Source organism: Erpetoichthys calabaricus, chromosome 11 (genome assembly GCF_900747795.2).
Source record: "Erpetoichthys calabaricus chromosome 11, fErpCal1.3, whole genome shotgun sequence".
In the NCBI taxonomy this organism is placed as follows: Eukaryota; Metazoa; Chordata; class Cladistia; order Polypteriformes; family Polypteridae; genus Erpetoichthys; species Erpetoichthys calabaricus.
This window is the reverse complement of record NC_041404.2, coordinates 95,225,376-95,247,323: the sequence shown is the minus strand read 5'-3', so window position 1 is coordinate 95,247,323 and position 21,948 is coordinate 95,225,376. Positions and strand designations below refer to the sequence as shown.

Here is a 21,948-nt window from a genome sequence, read left to right as displayed (position 1 = left end):
GGTGTTGCTTTTATGGCAACTTACAACTTTACAGATATAACTTGTTAAATTTTTTGTGCATTTCCAATTGGAGCACAGGCAGGTAAAGTTACTTGCCCACAGTCAAAGTGTCAGTTAACGAGATTTTAACTCACAACCTCAGGAAAGAAGTTTAAAGCTTTAACCTCTACGCCACACTGCCTAAATTGTAAGTTTAGACACTCCAGAAAATTCTGTTACAGGCTAATGGCCTAAGCACAGCAAGGATAAAATGATTTTAATTAACATTTACAGCAGTTTAATTTCACAAATAAATGTTTTAAAGAAGCTGAGTGCTTAGAAGGGATGACACAAAAGTCAATACTTCGAGACCAAGTCAATACCAAAATTCCAGCTCACGGTTCTAGCTTTCATATAGTATTAGTAGTAGCGAATGAAAGTCAGCACTGTACTCATTTGTGACTGCATGCAGACAAATTACTTCAGAAGGCACAATGATATATGCGTAAAACTAAATATAAAACTGGCTTACCACTGCATCAACACATGTCAAAAAGAACAATTGCAGAAATAATACTCCTAGTGTTCTAGGAAGGAGAGTTTCAGAATGTGATTTTGGAAATTATGCTTATTATTAAAAAACATAAACACACACACACAGGTTTTCGTATTTGCTACTTTTATCTCATTATGGAGTTTGTTCACAAAAGCATTTGTGTGTTCTTTCAGAGAGAAATAATGTGATTGATTAGATGAATTGTAATTGTTTAACTTGTAGTATCACTCATTTATTAAAGATGATGAAATGTCGGTGAGACTAATCGCTTTTTAATACAGAGTCCTACAGTTCCTAAAAAGGAAAGGAGGCTTTGCATTTATTGTTTTATTGTAACAAGACTGTCTACAGATGTTCGGCCAAGCATCCATTGATTTACTAAGTGGCATGTACAGTTCAGGGACATGGGGAAAATTTCACATGCAGCCACAGCTGCATTTGCACAACATGCATTTAGGACTGTGGGATGTAAGAGGAAAACTGGCAATTCTAACAGCAGTTGTAGCAAGTAAAACAAAGTTGAACAAAGTGTCTATTTGGCTTGTCTGCACTGGTGATGAAGTGACCTGCTCCATTTTTTTACTACGAAAATAAAATTAATTTAGTGTTTGAATGCGTCAAAGCGCAAAGCACATCTCTGTACTAATACAACACATACTGTGTTAGAAGAAATGCATAAGTGCTAAGACATGCAGTTAGCAGGACAGGCAATACAGCATACTTCATTGCTGAATATGAATATGCGAACTCTAAATGTGCAAATTTATGTTCATGACACTATTAAAATGTGACCTAGTAAAAATACAATTTGCCATATTTGAATGTTTAATATCAATTGACAACATATAACGTCAGTCCAGTTAATTTGCCAATTCTGAATTAGTACACTAACTAAACAATATAAAGTCTTATCACTCATATAAGATACTTTGAGAAATAACACCAAGAGTTTATAAGATTTAACACTAGAATCCCTGAAAGAAAAGAAAAAAACAAAAAAAACTTGTAATCCTGGGCCACCTTAAATTCCTTTCCACCTCTCCATTAGCGTCTTTTGTTTTGTAAATATGTCGATCAGCACAAGCAGCTTGCTATCCCAGCCTCCCACCACCACAGCTCAACTCGGGCAAAACGTTCTCCCAGCTCAAGGCTCGTTTATCTGGGTGTGAGGTGCCTAGAGTTGTATAAGGTAAATAATACATCGTTATTTGGAACACATGCATTTCATGTGTGTTCCATGTCTACAACAATCAATGTAAATATACAATGACAGGAAATGCGAGAAATGTTGAACACATACCTAAAACAGAAACATTTTTCATGTTATAGTACTAACAACAAGATTTTGACATGAAGTATATAATGTGAGAAGACTGAAGTCCAAAAATCAAATAAACACTTTCATAAAATGTACACGTACAAGAAAATTAGTGCACTTTTATTCAAGCATTTAACCGAAGAAAAAGAAATTGGGTTAGGATACGACTTTGACATGACTGTTTGAGTGGTGCAACGGTAAGAACTGCTGACTCATAATCAAGTGATTGCGGGATCGATTCCGGGCGTTTCCCAGAATTATAGTTTTAAGTAGTGAGCTGCTCTTATTGTTACTACTATACAATAAAAACATACATTTGAGTCTGTAATGGTCAGTATAAATTATAAAGGTTAGTGGTTTTTTTTTTTTTTTTTTTTTTTTTTTTTAACTTTCATTCAGTTCTATTCTCTCAGTCACGTTCACCTGCCCCCGATTTGACACTGCTGTTTTCAAATAAAAACGTGCTATAACAGAGGTGAAATCAGATGAGGATGAGGGTTGTACATCGGCGAAAGAGAACAGAAGCCTGATCCGCAAGAAACGTCCACTCAGACATATGAACAACACAGCTGTACCATTTGGATGCAGCAATAGGTCGGGCATCATCCTGCCAGTCAATCTGCCACACACATGTCCTTCAATTGAAAATCAGGGCATGACAAGCTCACTAAGGCATTGTGCAAAATTCTGTTTTTGATTATGTTTTGTGATGGTCTTTATATGAAAAACATTTATATATCAGTTATATAAATGCCACATGAAATGTTATTTATCTGTATTCATTTACTTATCTTCCTACAGCATAAAGTCACAAGCTGACTGCAGAGCTTCCTGTGTTTGATCGACAATTTGTCAGCATGCCCCTTTCTGTTTTAGGTATGTGTTCAACATTTCTTGCATTTTTCACATTTCCTGTCATCCTACATTTACATAGATCGTTTTAGACACGGAACACACATGAAATGCATGTGTTCCAAATAATGATCTATTATTTCCATTCTAAAACTCCAGCACTTCACTCCCAGATAATGAAGGCTGGAACAGGGAGAACTTTGTGACCTTTCTGCGGCGGTGGGGGGATGGAATAGTAGGCTGCTTGTCTTAATTGGCACATTTACAAGACAAAATACGCTGACTGAGAAGTGCAAAGGGATTTAAGGTGGGCCAGATTTACGGGTTTTTTAGTAGGCTTTGGTAATTCTAGTGTTCATGACATTGAACATCGACATTCGGAACTCCTGAAGATGAAGTTCACATCTCTAATTCAGGTCACAAAGAACAGGAACCCAGTTGTGAGAATTGCTGTATCAGGCACACTTCCCACACTACGCAGATCAGACGAAACATGCACCTGGCCATAAACACATGGATGAGAACCCTCTGCGAGATGCAAAACATCAGCTTTTTTGACAGCTGAGACATCTTCTGAGAGAGAACATTTTTGTTTTTAAACAGATGTGACGTCCTGCATCAGATTTGGCACTCGGGTCAATATCTCAAAGGCAATAGGTCTTCCTTGGCTACGTAACTTTAGTCCTAATATGCACTATAATCCCGTGTCAGAATGTGATAATTCTGTAGTGGTTTTATCTACAGATGTGCACTGTATTAGCACTATAATAATGGACCATATTTTAACTAGAAAACCCAAACAAAATAGTATAATTGTGAATAACTTATTTACCATTTCACCTAAAGATGTGTAATGCATTAAGGCTATCACAGACCACAGTTTAAATAAAAAAATCAAGACAAAGCAGCAGAAACTTGAACAACTTAATTACCATTTTGCGCTGCAGTAACATTCTGATTCAGTTGTACTCTTCTGAGACCTTAAATGTGGCACAACTAAATAAATTAATTAGAGTGTTAACCAGCAAGTCTTTTTAAATTAATGACCTTATCAGTGATAGGAAAATACTTTCTTGCATTAAATGAAAGGTGGCTCAGCTGTTAAGGAGTGGCAATGTTAATTGAAGCAGCACCTCCAAATTTTAATTTTGTTTAGTTTGTCAGGGGTAAAAAAAAGGTGGTTGCAGAGTATAAACTCATGCTGATAAAACTCTTAGTACTTTGGTACGTCGAGTATCTTGCTGTGGTTATTCAAGGAGTTTCATAGTCTTCCGATACTGACCATTTATATACAGTACCTCGAAAAAATAATGCATCTTTTATTGAGGAATTCTCAGGCTTAGTATCTACAATGATAAGTAAGACAGGTTCCTAATTTTAGGCAATTTCAATTTTTATGTGGATTACCAGTGTGATCCGAAAGCAAGAGAATTTATAAACTGCATTACTTTGATCTTAGTCAGTACGTCAACCAGCCCACACATAAGGGAGGACACGTGCAAGATTTAGTCATTTCAAAAGGATTAAAAGTTGATGTAAGGCAGGATGTGGATATCTGTATAGCTGACTATTTCTGCATATTATTTTATGTAGAAATACTGGTAACTACAAGTAATGAGTAAGGTATTGTTAAAAACAACATTTTGATTCATTTGCAGCCTCAAGGTTTGGTAATTTTATAAACAATCAGTCCAAATGTACTTCTTACCTTAATACAGCTAGTAATGTAACCAAAGGTCGTAAATTTGAATGCTAAGGGCTGCAGCTGACATAGTGGTCCCTGAAAAAATTGCTAAGAAATCCACCAACACTACAATACCCAAAAAGTGATGTAAAGAGAAATTGCCAGAGAGCTGAGTGTATATGGACAAAAACTAAACTAATAGTCCACTATGAAATATTGAAGGAACTAATAACAGTATATAACAAAACAGTCCACCTTGAAAGGCTGTCTTATTTTTCTAAAAATTGGAATGATAACGCTGGAAATCAAAAAGTTTTGCTGTCAACTATTGATCGTCTTCTAAACCTAGCTAATTCATTGGAATGCTTCCTAAAAACTACTAGTGAAACTTGTGAGGCTTTTGCCATATTTTGTAAGCACAAAATAAATGACATTAGAAATAATAATACATTCCTCCAAAGTTAATCCTGTCAAACCCCAGCATGATGGTTTAATCAAATTAAATGTTTTCATTGAAATAGATCTACCTGAACTGTATAGAATAATTTCTGAAATGAAACCCTCTACTTCTTTCCTAGACCCAGTAACAAAAGGTTTTTTTTTTTTTTTTTTTTAAAGAAGTCTCAGATGTGCTAACTGATAGTGTACATAGTGAAGACATCATCAGACATTCCCTGTCCGTCTAAAGACCACATCTGTTAAATCCATGCTCAAGAAAAATAATCCTGACACCTCTGGTTCCCTGATTGTATTTGTCTTATTTGTATTTCTGAATGGATGAATAGTAACTTTCTGTGGTGTTGTAGGTCCACAGCTCTCTCAGCAAAGGCCAGTTTTTAAATAATCACCGCACTCGCGGCTTAGTGAGGGGGCGTGGTGGTCGTGGCTGTAGCTAGTGATGGGCGGAGTGAAGCCTCATGAAGCATCAACACGTTTGAAGCAATTGTGTCGGAAATCGTATCGAAGCATTTGACACTCACCTCTCTAGGGACACCTCCTGGCCATTTGTATTAACAGCACATTTTAACAGTAAACTCTTAGAGCATTGTGGACGAATACCGAATCTCTATGAAGTTGTGATATACACCTTTGAAGTCAAAAATTATAATTGGCAATAATGTCAAGCATTGTAAATCGACATACGCTTAGCAAGTAATTATTTTGCAGTAATCGGATCAACGTTGACTAGTTACGTTAGGCGCCAGCACGGATTACCGTTGTTTAGAAGTAAATGTATGCGTAACGGTGGCTTGAACAATTACGCCAGTCAGACAGCGCCAGGTCTCGTGTTCAATAACAAACCTGGTCAGCATCTGTCTGGGGATTGCAGATTTCCGTTGCCTGGTGCGTTTGATTGATAGTTCCGATTATACGGCAATGCTCCTTGAAAACCTGGTTGGTGTTAGACTTCTAATCGGGAATTTAATCTGCATAATGTACATTCATATTCTAATTCCAATGTAAAACCAGCATATATCAGTATTTGAATTAAACTCTTCAACCAAACTAGACTACACCTCGTGGAAATGAGATTGGTCCATCACTAACTGTCACTAAATTTTGCAATAACTATACTGATACGAACTGGCGCTACACATCCACATCATCACGTGCATTGGAAATGAGACGCTGAGCTTTTGACGCACAAATGTTTCAAAACGACACATTGAAGCTTGTTTAAAAGTGCACGTGAGATGATGAAGGGGAGGTAAAGCCAAATGTCACTGAGATATGTCGTGTGTTTACTTTTATCAGCACTGTCAATTACTTCACCCCATGTTAGCCTTGTTAATGACGACGCTGTAGACTCTTCATCGATTGATACAGACGCCGACATGAAGATCTACTAATGCACTGGAAACAAAGAGCAGGCAGCTATCCATATTTATAATAATTTCAAAAAAAATCTGTCTTTGCCAGAAACATTTATTCTTGTTTACCGTAAGAGCAGCCCATACTAATCATTTATCTCGAAGCATGCGCAAATAAGACTTGATACACGTATATCACCTAACGTTCAAAGTACAAGACCTGCAGTTTACATATTGTAACATAATATAGCTAATACAACTAATGAAACTACGTTAGCTAGATCTACCATTTCATCATACACATGAAACAAGACACATATTTTCATTAGATACATCTTTATCACACTGCTGCTTCACAGTAAGGAGACCCGGGTTAATTTCCCGGCTCCTCCCTGCGTGGTGTTTGCATGTTTTCCTCGTGTTTGCATGGGTTTCCTTCGGGTGCTCCGGTTTCTTCCCACAGTCCAAAAACATGCAGGTTAGGTGCATTGGAGATCCTAACATGTCCCTAGTGTGTGCTTGGTGTATGTGTGTGTCCTGCGGTGGGCTGGCATGCTGCCGGGGATTTGTTCCTGCCTTGCGCTCTGTGCTGGCTGGGATTGGCTCCAGCAGACCCCCGTGACCCTGTGTTTAGATATAGCAGGTTGGACAATGACTGACTGACTGACAGACATATTGAACATTAATGCAGTAATTATAGCAGTAATAATGAACCTGAGGAAGAAAAGGAATATTTATGAGAAGGGACAGAAACAGTGATATCGTAGCAAACAGTATAAAAACAACATATAACACAGTAAATAGAACATATAGAATATCAAACAAGATATTACACTTCACCAGCAACCACCCGGTATCTCATAAACGGAGCTGTGTTAAAACTCTATTCAGAAGAGTCCACACCCACTGTAATACGAAGGAAACAAAAATGAATGAGAGACGCTATCTCTTCCATCTTTTCACTTCAAACGGATACTCAAAAACATTCATTAATCGGAGCTTACACATAAGACGCCAAAAAACTCAGCAAACAATTGAACTGAATCAGAACCCCCACCTCACCTGGCACTCACTCCCTTATCACCACAATGTGTCAGAAGGTACAGCGGGCATCCTGGCCAAGTCAGGCGTCAGAATAGCACACAAACCCACGAACAATCTGCGCACGGTCCTCTTTAATGTTAAAAACAAGAAATCGATAGCAGAAACACGAAACGCAGTTTATAGTATTCCACGCAGTTCTTGCTCAGCAGTATACATAGGACAAACTTCAAAAAGAATCGCAACACGTATAGAGGAACATCGCAACGCCGTCAGAAGAAAGGACTCACTTTCATTGATCTACACGCATACTAAATCAACAGGACATTCATTTAACTGGGACAAGTCAAATTTAAGGCTAGTACTAAAAGTGGCAGAGAGCTGGCCGAATCTTGGCTATCAAATGAGAACGCCATCAACAGACACTTGGACGTAAATCCAGCATATGTAAACTTAAGGAGAACATGTTCATAATAAATAAACTGTATACCCAATACCCCCCCCCCCCCCCCAATCACACTGATTTAGCCACCCCCCATCCACATAATGTTTTGCTATATATTGCGTTTGATTCTTGCAAGTCTAAGCATTATCCTCTGATGAAGACCCCTGGCAGGGGTTGAAAGCTCAGGAATAAAAACTACTTTATGATACATGATACATTTTTTCTCCCTTTGTGGATCTCCAGCTGCAAATATACAGTAATCCCTCACCTATTGCGGGGGTTACGTTCCAGAGCCCCCCGCGATAGGTGAAAATCCGTGAAGTAGCGACCTATATTTATTTTATTATTTATACATATTTTAAGGCTTTATAAACCCTTCCCACACTCTTATAAACCCTTCTCACTCTCGTTAACCTTTCCCACACTCTTATAAACACTTCCTATGCTCTTAAACACTTTCTACATTCTTAAACACCGCAGACCAACACTGCACACTGCCTGCACGCAGCGATCAGACGTCAATGTGTCTGCACTCGCTTTGTGAAGGGGGGCAGATGAACTCACGCTGAGCAGAAATGGACTTTGTGCTGCTTCTGCCAAAATGCCTGCTTGTCGCTCTGCGCGTTCGGAAGGAGGAGGAGTGTGTGTGGGGTGGGGGGTTGGGGTTGGGGGGAGTTGGGCTGAACGCACGTTCGCTCAAACCCCCCTCCCCGGAGGCGCAGTTCCCATTGTCAAGGGGGTGGGGAGCTGAATGAACGCTAAGGAGAAGTGGACTTTGTGCTGCTTGTCGCTCTGCGTGTCAATAATTTAAAAGCCTGTACATCACCAATTTTCCTGTCTCACTGTCTTGTCTTGCGTGAAGTTAAGATGTTTTATAATAGTGAGATGTTACTCATATCCTTAGCCCGACATCCACATATCATATGTGTTAACGAAGTGTGTTTTATAAGTTTACATGTGTTTAAAGCATGTGGGATGGGTATTTTTAAGGCTTAAACTATAAAAATGTTTATTTATATGGTCTTTCTATATCGCGGATTTTATATATATATGTTGATTTCTATATTCAGTGAATACACGCATAACACTGTTCACTATAGAAGTGAGGCAGTGCAACACAGAGACTGGAATATTTATGAGAACAGCCAGAGTATTATGGTGAAGGAAGTGTTTTGAACCATATTAGTACAGCTGTTCTTATGCATTCTAATAGTCAGCATTTTAATATGCAAAATTTGTCATTTTATATTTTGACACTAAGTAATCTACTGCACAATAATTTCAGTTGTGTTGATGATCCAGAAAGATTTGTTTCACCAATCACAACTCTGTTGAAATTTTGTAACCTGGTGGTGGAATATGCAGTGTACTGTAATTAATATAACTTCCTAACTCTCGGGTCGAAGCAGTAAGCTGACATGAGGAGTGGAAATGTCCCGCCCCCATGCATTGCGGTTCGATACACTGAGCAGACATGCGTAGTACTGAGATTGCATCCTGATGGGGTGCTGAAGCCTCAGACATGCTGAGTACTGAGATCGTGACGCGACTCCGAAGCCTCTGCCATGCGCACTAGGTTAACTGAGGCTTCGAAGCGTCGAGCAGATTTGAAGCCTCAGACATGCGCACTGGGGTAACTGAGGCTTCGAAGCGTCGAGCAGATTTGAAGCCTCAGACATGCGCACTGGGGTAACTGAGGCTTCGAAGCGTCGAGCAGATTTGAAGCCTCAGACATGCGCACTGGGGTAACTGAGGCTTCGAAGCGTCGAGCAGATTTGAAGCCTCAGACATGCGTAGTACTACTGAGATTGCGTCATGACGGGCTTCAAACGGGGATTTGAAGCCTCAGACATGCGTAGTACTGAGCTCATGACGGAGCTCTGAAGCTTCAGACATGCGTAGTACTGAGCTCATGACGGAGCTCTGAAGCCTCAGACATGCGTAGTACTGAGCTCATGACGGAGCTCTGAAGCTTCAGACATGCGTCGTACTGAGATTGGATCATGATAGGGCTTCGAAGTCTGGAGCAGACATGGTCACTGGTTACTGAATCTTTGTGAAGCCTCAGCACACTCAAAGGCATTGACCTCTATATTCTGAGAGTCTATCTGACACTTAACTCTCTAGTTATATTTTGTAATTCGTATTGACATTACACACTTCACTTAATATAGTTAAACTACAATTCAGGTAGTTGCTGAGAAGTAATTATTGTTCTTGTGGATTGCTGTGATTTCCTTTGTCTGATACATAGTGTCAAAGATATATTGTCATATATCAACTTTATATATATATAAAAAGATTAGGTAAATCGTGCAACCTTTTTATGGAACACTTAATTTTGTTCAAAACCGTACATCATATAGTATACATCTATAAATATAATTTTTTTGTCTTCATTAGGAGAATACAACAATGATACTCTCGTGTCAATTAAACCAATTTAACGTGCATATGTCAAGCAACATATTTCCACATCCGCCGCAGTAAGAACAGTAGTAGTAGTTCAGTTGTGCGAAGCTCGTTAATTATCCTGATTAGGTGGCTCAATGGTATCGCAACTGTCTCTCGGTAAAAACACCAGCGGTTCGCGTCGTCGATCCTCCACTTCATAAAGGTTTTTTTCAATTCCTCCATTTAACAATATTTTCAGCTTGGACGGATAGCGAGCGAATCGAGCTGTCGAGGGAAGATTGGGCCGCCATAGACGGGCAGGGGGCACACGTCCCTAATTATATTGTGTATGTAAAGAGTTTCACTGTAAAACGTAATAAGCTTCATATTTGTGTGTTTGGAGACCCTGGTGTCGTACTGAATTTGTATTGTAGAAAAACAAACTACTGTGCAGCATGCCTAAATGTGTCTTTTCGTTTCTGATCGCTATACGGCACTACCAATTTAAGACAATTCGCTATAAACAGTTTCAGCCAATCAGCGCCTTCTAAACATGCAGAATGACAGTGTGAACCTTTATTGTAGCGGCGCAGCATCTTCGTTTCAGTCAGTCATTGTCCTGTTAGACTATTTACTGTTAAGTGCTGCTTGAGGTAGCGTTTATAGTACAACAGGTAGCCTACGTAGTTCTTAAATTGATATTGAAATGCACACACAAGTCTCCTAAATTATTTATTGAAATGCCTACATTTACAGTGTCCATTTTAGGAAGTCGTAGTTTTTACTTGTTCCCGTTATTAGGGATTACAATTTCTCAGTGTCATATATTATTCGTTACTACTCGCGAGTCCCGCATCATTGAGATTCTGATTTATATTCGGTATAAGCAATTTTTTTAAAAGGAGCGTTAATTGAACTGACTATAGCAGACTTGTCATCTTCTTAAAATGACTTTATTGATTTGATGTTGACAATCATAAGGTCAAAAACCAAGGAGGCGATGAGTTTGCACGGACTGTGCTGTTTCTTTTTTTTTGTGACATCGCATCAGTAGAGAGTGCATGATGTTAACAATGCATTCTGTCCTAAATGGCAGCGCATACGCTTTTTTATATTTCCTAAAGGCCAATGTGTCTCAGTTTGCTCATTAATATATTTTGACAGTGTATTTTAGTGAGAATGATTATAAACATATTACCCACGTTCATTTCCCATGTAGATATGTAACGTTTGGTGAGAATAAATAAAAAGTAACAACACATATAATAGTTATGTTGCATTGTTTATGATTAAGAAAATTCATAGTTTATCTGAAATGTTCTACTTATACAGTCGATTTATTCCACTTCTGAAGGTGTACATTGTCGGTATTCTCCATTGCAATTGCCCCAGAGTGTAAGGTGTGCCAGTGCAACTGAAGGGTGGCAGACGAGCTTACGTAATGGGTGACAAGGCACATCCTCACCCTGATGCCGAGGCTCTTGTCATGAATATTCCCATCTTGTGCTTTTTCTCGTTCCTGCCAGTTTACTATTATTATTGGACACGTATGTAGAGGGAATGTGTGTCTTATTTTATGTCTATGAAAGGAAGGACGGTAAAGCCTTGAATGAAACTGAGTGTTGATGCTTTGGGTGACACAACAGGTGAGGAGCAGGGAACGTTAAATGTGACAGTGACTACGGGGGATTGTGGGACTGGAAGATGGTTTAAGAATACAGAAACGACAAAAGCTTAGTCTTTCAATATTTTTATTTACATCAATGACTTACTCCGTTGTGCTGCAGTTCGGAAGATTACTTATTTACCCCCCGGCGCAGCCTTTGATAAGATGCATTCAGAAGGAAAGGATGTTGCTGACAAAGTCAGGTGCTTTTTTGAAAGTTTGGCTCCAGATGTGCTTATCCAGCTGCTCCTTCTTGTCAGTACTTGAGTGATCTTTATGTTCACCTCTGGATGAATTCGCAAAGTTTCTTTACAACGTTTTTGTCTCATTAACGCAGAACTCCCGAAACTTTCCTAAAATTGCAGAAGACAGTTGTGATTAGTTATGCAGCACACGCTTTTACACACATTGCTTTTTGGAAATCAGTAATACAAATCAGCTACAGATCTGGGAATCACTGAATAGTAAAAACGTTTAATGATAGTGTCTTGCGCATATACTGGTGTAATGACCACGTCGGCTTTAGTGAAGCGTTTCTTAGCCTCTCTGATATGATCGACATGGCGTAGAGTAGATTCTGGATTGTTATAATACGTGCTACCTTATGCAAAATATGCTCATTAATTTGTTACAGATTCTAGGTGGACACGATTCCACACCAAGGAAAAAGGTGCCCCATGTAAATCGTTCATAATGTCTCCAAAATATATTTGTTAACTTTCAGACAAGTACTACTTAACTTTTATACAAAATCCTTATTTCAACATATGCAAGCCTAAATTAGGATTTGATCTCGGGTTAGCGAACCTTATCGCTGTAGCAAGAACAACTGCTTTTACGCTTTGAGCCAAAGCACTTTAACAGACTAGTGAATTACCAAATCGACTGCTGACTGCGCAGATATCAATGACGTCATTACGCAAGCGTGACTCAAAATCACGTGATGGGCGCATTTGAAGCAAGCCTCGAAGCGGCGCTTCGATCTCCAGTGCTTCGAAAGCTCGACACAGTGTCGAAACCTGAGTATCGAGCGGCCCATCACTAGCTGTAGCATCTCAGGGCGATCTGTGGTGTGGGCGTTTCTCACCAAAGTGCACAGGTGAGAGACTGCCTACATCTATGATTGTTCCTGGGGATGCTAATGGGCTGCAGCTGCTATGTCGTCTCGGCATTTATAGAAGCGTGAGTCGGCTAGGAAAAAAAGGAACGGAAAGAGAAAAAGACGGAGGTTGCTGGAGAGTGAGGAACAGGAGAGGAGAGAGAGAGCCGGTGCGGGCGAGCGAGAGAGTGAATGCTCGCAGGCAGCTGTATGGGAAGCCTGGGTGTTAGGCCGACACCCGGGAGTTGTAATAATGGTTGCTCCTGCCGAGTAAGCATATAGCGAGAGTGACCAATGAAGAAGAGAGACTGTCCGTGTAAGGCTGGGACGGCAGCGGGAGTCGGGAGGCTTGGAGGAGAAGTTCTTGTCGTGAGCGTCCTGGACTGCAAGGACTCCAAGTATCAGGCCTGGGATGAGAGCGCGACCGAAGCCAGGATCGGGAGGCCTCCAGACCTGTTTAGAGAGGAAAGACGGACAGCTGCAGAGAGAGTGTCTCGCCTGCTGCAGGGCCCTAATGGGAGAAGCAGGTGAGACGCTAAAGTAAAAGAAGCACCGGGCTTAATTGTTTTAAAGGACTGCTTCCAGCAATGTTTTAACCTCAGGTTTTAAAGGATTGTTTCTCTCTATATATAAAAGGAAATCCTGGAATGGAAAACAAATGCAAGGCTACGATACGTGATAATCTCGAAAGACATTTAAAAGACCCGCGAGACCAAGGAGACTTGCCACGGCGTGTCTCGCGGGGACCGTAAACATGAGACCTGGTGCCAAGAGACTGTCCCAGGGCCGTAGCAAAAAGGACAGCGGCTGTACAGGCTTTAAAGAGATCGAAGGGCAGCGCGACAACAGCTATAACCCCCCCCCCCTTCCGAACGCGAGCAGCGTTATACATCCTGCAAGATTTAAGGGCCAGTAATAAAAGACAGGTATTGCTTTAACAACGTCACGTGAGACCAGGCAGTGAGCCATCATTTAAAACAAGTCAACAGACCTCTAAGCTAGCAGTTGTTGGATTGCTTTTGGCAGGCAAGCATCATGAGCTCGGAGCTCTTAAAAGAACAACATGCGGCAGGCAGAAGAGGCAGCTAGCAAGCAGCAAAAAGACAGTAAATGATCCAAAGGCATATCCTTAGCGTACGTTCAGCCGCAACACCCTTCACAACACGAGCAGTATTATACATCTGGGAAGAAAGAGATGTAACCAGGCACGTGGCCGAAAATAAAGGACAAGTATTGTTTTTACAAAAGTTTTTAAAGTAAAAGTGAAAATAATGCACATGTAACAATTCACAAGAAAATAACAATCTCTTTAAATTGTAGATTGCCTGCCTAAGGTACAGTCATCCCTGATGAATGGGGACGTGGGAATGAGGGGTCCTTTCATCGGATTAGCGCTATTTCAGATGTGGAATGGCAAAATGGGGGAGGCAGCTTGATGAATGAGGTCTCCAGGACTTAAAACAAATCCAAATCATATTATGTGATATCATCTAATGTGAAATTCTACTCCGTACTTCTAGAATTTTTATTTTTATATTGTATTGAGGATTTATTCTGTTCTATGTATTGTACTGTAGGGCTCAGAATTAAAAGAGAATGTGTAAAATGACAAAGTAGAACTTCATAATGACGTTTACAAATGTTGGCGCTAAACACATGCAGAGCAGGTTAGAGACTATGAAACCAGTGAAATTAGAAAGGTTCAAAAAAACAAAAAACGGCACTATACACATGTGGAGATAGTTAAAAGGATATGAAAGGAGGAAAATTAGAAAATATAAAAAAAGAAAGTAAAGATCGCAGTAACGCAAACAAACAAACTGCCTCATTTAACTATGCACCAGTCTAACTTTGGTTTTGCACAATAACTACTACACTATTGCACCTTAACACTTAATTCTACTTTATTCACATAATTATACTTATTTATTATGTTCTACTATACTGCTATCTTTCAATCTATGACTTTTTGTTAATCTAACTGATATTCTTCTAACTTTGCACAGTTTTTGATAAGCGGATCAGGATGCATTTCACTGCGTGTTGTCCTGTGTAACTATGCATGTGACAAATAAAGAATCTTGAGAATTTCAAAAACGGAGTTAACCGCACATGCATTTATTGGTTACTTTGTTCATGTATATATATTTATCTGTCTGCTTATTTAAAAAGCTACATTTACCCCAGGAGTCAAAAACCTTCTGTCTAGCCCTTGTACAAAAACCTAGACAAAAGCTGGGGTATCACCTTGGTAACCCCATGTACTTTTGGAACTGTGAGAGGAAAATAGCACGACTTTACAGACAGGAGTCCAATGCAGAACTCTACTTACTTTGTTACTTTGTAAAAAAAAAAAAATAATAAATGTTGATGATGTAGATTGTTTTGTCTGTGCTGAAATTCCAAACAGTCAAACCTGTCCTGACCTCATTAAAAAGATTCAGCATATTGGGACTGGCAAAATTACAAATATTGTTTTTACAGAAGTTCTGAAATAAAAGTGAAACTAATGAAATAGCAACAATTCAAAGAAAAAAAAAATCTTAAAAGTGTGTACCCGGAAAACCAAACACGAGGGTTGGTGAGCGAAGCGAGCAGGGGGCAAAGCCCCCTAGTTTTCTAAAATTTTAAACCTCCACTTTTGTTTTTATGGATTATTTATTGAACTTTGGACACTGCACTTTACTTTGAACACTTTGTTTTTGATTGTCTGTGAATAAAAGAACTTTTGCACATTTTCATCATCCCCATGCTGTGCTGTTGCCTCACTGTCTAGCTCATCTTGGTAACATTATCGATGGTGTTGGGTTCAAGGGCTCCCTAACAGAAGATGGGAGCATGGAGCAGAACCCGCATCGTCACACTTTCTCAAACTAAATAAGGAAAGAACAGAAATTTTTGTGGCTGGCCAAAATCTAACTAGCAAGAGTACTAGAAATAAAATTGATCCCTTAGTATTACACATCAAGGAAGAGGTAAAGAATTCAGGTGTAATCTTGGGCTCTGGTCTAAAATTTAAATTGCACATTAACCAGATTATTAGACGGCCTTTTCCCACTTAAGGAATATTACAAAAGTTAGACCTCTTATAACACTGCAAGACGCTGTCTGCAATGAGTTGCAATTAGTGCAGAATGTAGCAGCCGGAATCTTAAGTAGAAAAAGAAAGTCTGAGCACATCTCACCAGTTTAGCATCACTGCACTGGTTACCCAGGTCATTTAGAATTTACTTTAAAATACTAATGGTGTATAAAACCTTAAATAATCTTGACCAATCCTATATTTTGGAGTGCCTGCCTCCCCTAAACTCTAAGTCATAACCTTAGGTCTTCTAAGGGTTGTCTGCTTATAATTCCAAGAACCAAGCTTAACAGAAGTGGTGAGGTAGAGTTTTGCTGTTATGCACCAAACATTTGGAATACTTTACCAACATAGATTTGCCAGGCTAATACTGTAAAACATTTAAAAAAAACTGCTAAAACCCCCTTTTAAAATTTGGCTTTTTGGTAGCTACATTTTAGTTGTACTCTTAATATAAGACTACATAGACATAGAATTATCATATTGTTCAGGGATATCCAATATTTATTTACCAATTTTCTCTGCTTTCTTTTACGGTTCTTCTGTGGTGACGCTTTCTGCAACCTCTACCTAAACAAGGCACTGTGCAGCCACCTGTGTTGTTCGAATGAAGGTGGGTGCTCAAGCTGTCCACAAGACCGACTGCATCAAATCCTATCAGTTGAAGCAGGGAAATAATGAGGATTGACTTAAGAACATTTATGTTACGTAGAATGCCCAGTGGGGGCTGGGTGGACTTTTGGCCTTGGAACCCATGTAGATTGTTTTTTTCTCCAGCTTAACTGGAGAATTGTTTTTTCTGTCCTCCTGCCTATGTGACCTTATCACATTTTTAGAGACATACATTATGATATTGTACATAAGGATGCTACTTTCTGCTAATTATATATGTATGTTTTAAAAAATTGTATTGATTTATTTACTTTTTCTTTGTTACTTATTGATTAATATTCTTACCTAATTTTATTTATTTCTTTTCTTGTCTTCCTTTTTGACATATAATAAAGCTAAATTCTTTGCAAGAAAGTGTACTATATAAATAAATGTTGTTTTAACTCTTTTTCACATGGTTAGCATAGGTCTTGTATTTGCTTCTGTGAGATGGGGTACACAGCAAGACACAGATCAATATTCAATAACTGTCTTAAACGTATTCAGTAACTTTATAAGCTTTTATTTTCTAGTGATGCCCAATATGTCCCATTAAACTCCACTGTAAAGTGCTAGTAAGGTCAAGATATTTTTTAAAATGTACAGAAAATAGATAACATTCAAATTCAGTTTCATGTGGCAAATGCATGTATATCATGCTTGTAAAGAAATAATTGACTTGAAAGAAATAACAAACATCCCTTAAAGCACCTGTCCATGTGTAGATAAAGATGTATACATAGGGCTATAAAGCCGACATGCATATTATTCATACATGCACTATAGTTAGCTATAACTATGTAGTAAAGGTGAACCAAAGGAATTTCCATAATAGTATATGATGTCAATCACATAAATGATGAAAAACAAATAAAAAAGTAGCACTAATATGAAATGGGAAAAAAATCTTGCGGCTTCAAGAGAATATATTATTATACCAGGATAGATTATAAAGAGAGTTATTTGAATACTTTGGAAATTTCAAATTTGCTTTAAATATACTACAGATGCAAGAACAGTACTTACTCCTAAGTACTTGTATCAGGCCAACACTGCCTCCCTAAATACTTGTACTCAGTATTGGCCATGGTGTTCCATTACATGGTGTTCTCTGAGTACAAAACAAGTATTCTTCCCTTCAGATTTAAAAAAAAAATCAATCTTAGTCCCAATGACTAACATAAACATTAAACTTTCAAAGCTAGTACAAGTGGCCCTTGAATTATGAGAAAGTACCTTTCCTGCAGACATTTGTAACTCAATTTTCTATGAAAGTTGAAGTATGCATAAGACTATTACTTATTTTACAGAGAAACATTTCAAATGTATTAACTACATGACAGTGAAGCATTATTACTGATTTAAATCACAAAATACAAATAATTTCAACTAAACGTCTGAACCATGGATATGTACAGTATGTCATCTTTATACGGAAATATCTGCACTACCTCATGGAGGTGGAAAAAAATCCAAAACTGACTGCTGATTGGGAGACAAATGCTGTCTCTGTTGAGTAACTGCTCAGAGTGTAACACAGACTTAGGACACTGGGAATTACAAGCAGCAGCTCCTACCACTCAGCTAAACAAAACACCTGCTTAACTTTGACTAGGCTTACTGAACAGCAGTTTACATTTATATGAGAACAAAAAACACAAAATGACTGAAAATGTTGCCCAAGTAAATACTATATCATACTACAGGTGGAATTCCATTGTAATGAAATTCGTGGGACCATAAAAATATTTAGGTATAATGACTATGGGGAAAAATACTATTGTGACCGGGGTCACTGGTGATTCACCATCTCTAATGGCAGTGGCGCAAGGACAGCTTCGAAGCTGCTCTGCTGCATCTGGTAAACAGTAAACCAAGGTCAAAGTAATTGGTTGTCCTCTGTAGTACCAGGCTTACTGCAAAGTATGTTTGTTGCATGATGTTTAGAATATTTAACACACTCTGACCTGCTCTTCCTCACACTGGTCTGCCACAGCAGTGATTCTGAGTTGCTGATGTTCTGCTAATCTGAAGATGAGAACTAAAGCAGAACAATTACCTATGTCGGGCCCCCATCGCATGTGCTCAAGTACTGAAATAACAGCTCCTATTTTGAATGAAGTCAAAGACTGTACCTACCTTCTCTATATAGTAATCAGCGTCAGATTAGAAATGGGGGGGGGGGGAGGGGGGGGTTTGGAAAGAGTGTGAACGTGACTGAGAGAATAAAACTGAAAAAAAAGCTAACCTTTAACAAGTACCATAATTTTACACCCAATCTGAAGCTGTTAGTTTTCAAATAATTTTGCATTAGTGCAATGATGTTTTCTGATTGGTACTATTCAGGTCAAAAAATGATTTCTTCAAAATCCCACATACATTTGTCTCTCTCTTTTTTCCTCCAGGGATGCACTGACATCATGGACCAGAAGGCGTGAGCTTATTCAGTGCAAACAGGAACACACAGGTGGCCGGGTGCTGTGTTCTACAACATGCTTGACCTGGCGACGATGAATTCACATGTACTGTACAAGGCACACACGGAGTCCACTGAGAAGAGTGTTCTTGGCTCACCTTATAGAGGAGTTTCGTCGTCGCTTCTTATAAGAAAAGGCGATGGAAAAAGAAAAGAGTATGCAACATCGACAAGCTACTGTTCCAAGACCTCTGTTTCCTCCAGAAAAGAAAACTCAGTGTCAGGTGTCACTTCAATGTAATAGGAACCACAGCACAGAGAGAGGTGTGTACATTAGAAAAGGTACGTCGTAAATGTTGGAAGGACGGTCCTTGGGTGTGTGGGAACATGTACAAAAGGAACACCAACATGCACCAAAATGTGGAGATTGGGCAAGATCGGGGTAAAAAAAACAAAAAAAACGCGGTCACTGATTACAACCACATTAAAGTATGCGAATGAATATAAATAATATGAACAATGTTGTATAGTATATTTCAGAAAACATTGTGGCACTGATGCAGGTCATAAAATGAATTATTCAAAATATCATATATATCTATGTCTCTGTTTTTTGTCAGTCTGGCTTTGACATCATGGACCATAAGGTGCATACTAATTCAGCGTGAGCAGGAATACTCAATAAAACTGAATAAAAAAATTCAAGTGACAATGAGATACCAAGAAGGCAGATTCAGAGAATTTCCAGTTCCATTGTCTCAAAACACCACTCACATCCACAGTTATTCCCAGTTTCACATAAAAACTAAGAGCATCAGATATGGGGTAGTGGGGAGGTTATATCGTGATCATGACTGAGAGAATAAAAGTGAAAAAAAAAAACACTCACTTTTACGAATACCATACGTTTACATCGGCTGTTACAGGTTCAAATCAAATGTATGTTTTTATTATATAATAGTAATAAAAATAGCAGCTCACTACTCAAAATGGTAACTGGTGAACCCGGGAATTGAAATGGTGACCTCTTGATTATGAGTCAGCAAGTCTTACCACTGCACCACTCAAGAAGTCGTGTAATTGACTTCTTCAGTTATATTCTTGAATAAAAGTGTACTTGTTTTGTTATACTTGTACCTTTTGTGAAAGTGTTTATTTAATATTTCGACTTCAGTCTTCACACATTATACACTTCATGTCTACATTTTGTCAATTATTACTAAAACATGAAAAACGTTTCTGCTTTAGTGATGTGTTTACATAGATCGTTGTAGACACGGAACACACATGAAATGTACAGTATGTATGAAAAACGTTTCTGTTTTAGCAATGTGTTTACATAAATTACTGTAGACATAGAACATACATGAAAGGCACGTATTTCAAATGACGATATATTATTTACCCTCTACAGCTCCAGGCACTTCACTCCAAGATAGACACTGAGCACTGAAAACCTTCTATGTGAATTGAGCTTCGGCAGTGAGCAGGGGATGGGATAGCAGGCTGCTTGCTGCTTGTGCTGATTGACACATTTACAACACAAAAACGCTGATGGAGACATGCAAATGGATTTAAGGTGGGCCAGGATTATGAGATTTTTCGTAGGCTTCGGTAATTCTAGTGTTAAAACAAGAACACTACTTAAGACTATTCAGTATAAGGGTCTAACTGTTGATCAGTAGATGAGCCAAAGAAGGGATACTATTTCTAAGTTTCTGTGGTTCCTATTGCCTGATTTACTTAATTTACATCAAAATTAAAATGGAGCATTTAGCTCACGACATTATCAATACCTCTATGTTCTGGATGTGATATCAGCAAATTGTGAAGAAGAAAAGCAGATTTGGTACGTAGCTTGTCAAGACCCGACTGCATTCCTCGAAGCAAAACCGAAAAACCATCAAGTTGGAGGAATTCTTGAAAAGCCGTTTCTTCTTCTCGGACCAGACCTGTGATGAGATAATTTATGTGAAATATCTTCCGGTTCTTAAATGTTTAGTACAATACTTGTTTCATTCTTAGATAGCCATGGATAAAATGCAACCTTCCAGGTTGAAATTCTGAAGCTATCCATCCTAAGGTTATGCGTGTAAAGGAAGTTCACTTGCAGAATACTACTAGTGTTTTTTTTTTTTCTTCGACCAGAGTATACATTTCCTCAGGAACACAAACAAGAAGGTGCAAGCTTGTTACATATAATCACAATTTTCCAGAAATACATAATTTTATCAAGAACTACCCATATAATTTTCTTTAATATTTGCCATTAGATCACCCAGGGTACACGTTGAAGAGTAATGCAATAAACATATTATTGTGACGTAGTACATATTTTGTTAGGTAAAAACATTATTAAACAAACTAGAGAGCATCCATTTGTCTATTAACAAACCCGCTTAATCTAATATTAGGGTCATATAGCCATTAATTTCAAGCAAACTTAAGAACCTCCAATTAAACCAGCACACACCCTTGGGATGCTTAAGCCTGAGGACCATGAATGGACATGGGAAGAATCTGCATACTCCAAAACAGACTTTGAAACCAGAGCTCTGGTACAAGATGCCACAACACTGGACCCCTTTGAAAAACAACAACTTACTTGTAGTTGATCACTAGGTTCTTTCATAGTATAATTATTCTCAAAATAAGTGAGACTAGTGAGAAAGATACATAGAACATAGTCTCTTTATTATAAAAAAAAATCCTGCAGAGAAACAGGTGTCGAGACGTGATCTTCACGTGACGTTAAACATGAGACTTTGTGCCAAGAGACTGACCCAGGACCGTCTCGCGATGACATAGAACATGAGATTCTTGCAAGACACGCCCTATTTACAACCAAGTAAGAGCACAGGCAGCAACACACTCAGCCGTGTTTTGGTTTTGAGCACACACAGATCCATGGCTCTCAGCACATATAAAGCGATAAGAACAATACTTTATAGATT

General features: G+C 38.7%; 1 protein-coding gene across 1 annotated transcript in view; it reads right to left on the bottom strand.

The window, feature by feature from the left end:
• The window catches only part of hspbp1 (HSPA (heat shock 70kDa) binding protein, cytoplasmic cochaperone 1), an 85,850-nt gene that overhangs the window by 26,959 nt on the left and 36,943 nt on the right, over positions 1–21,948 (bottom strand). Inside the window, exon 5 of the mRNA XM_051933713.1 lies at positions 20,791–20,946. Within this exon, the coding sequence (XP_051789673.1) occupies positions 20,791–20,946 (156 nt within the window). The remainder of the gene's footprint in view (positions 1–20,790; positions 20,947–21,948) is intronic.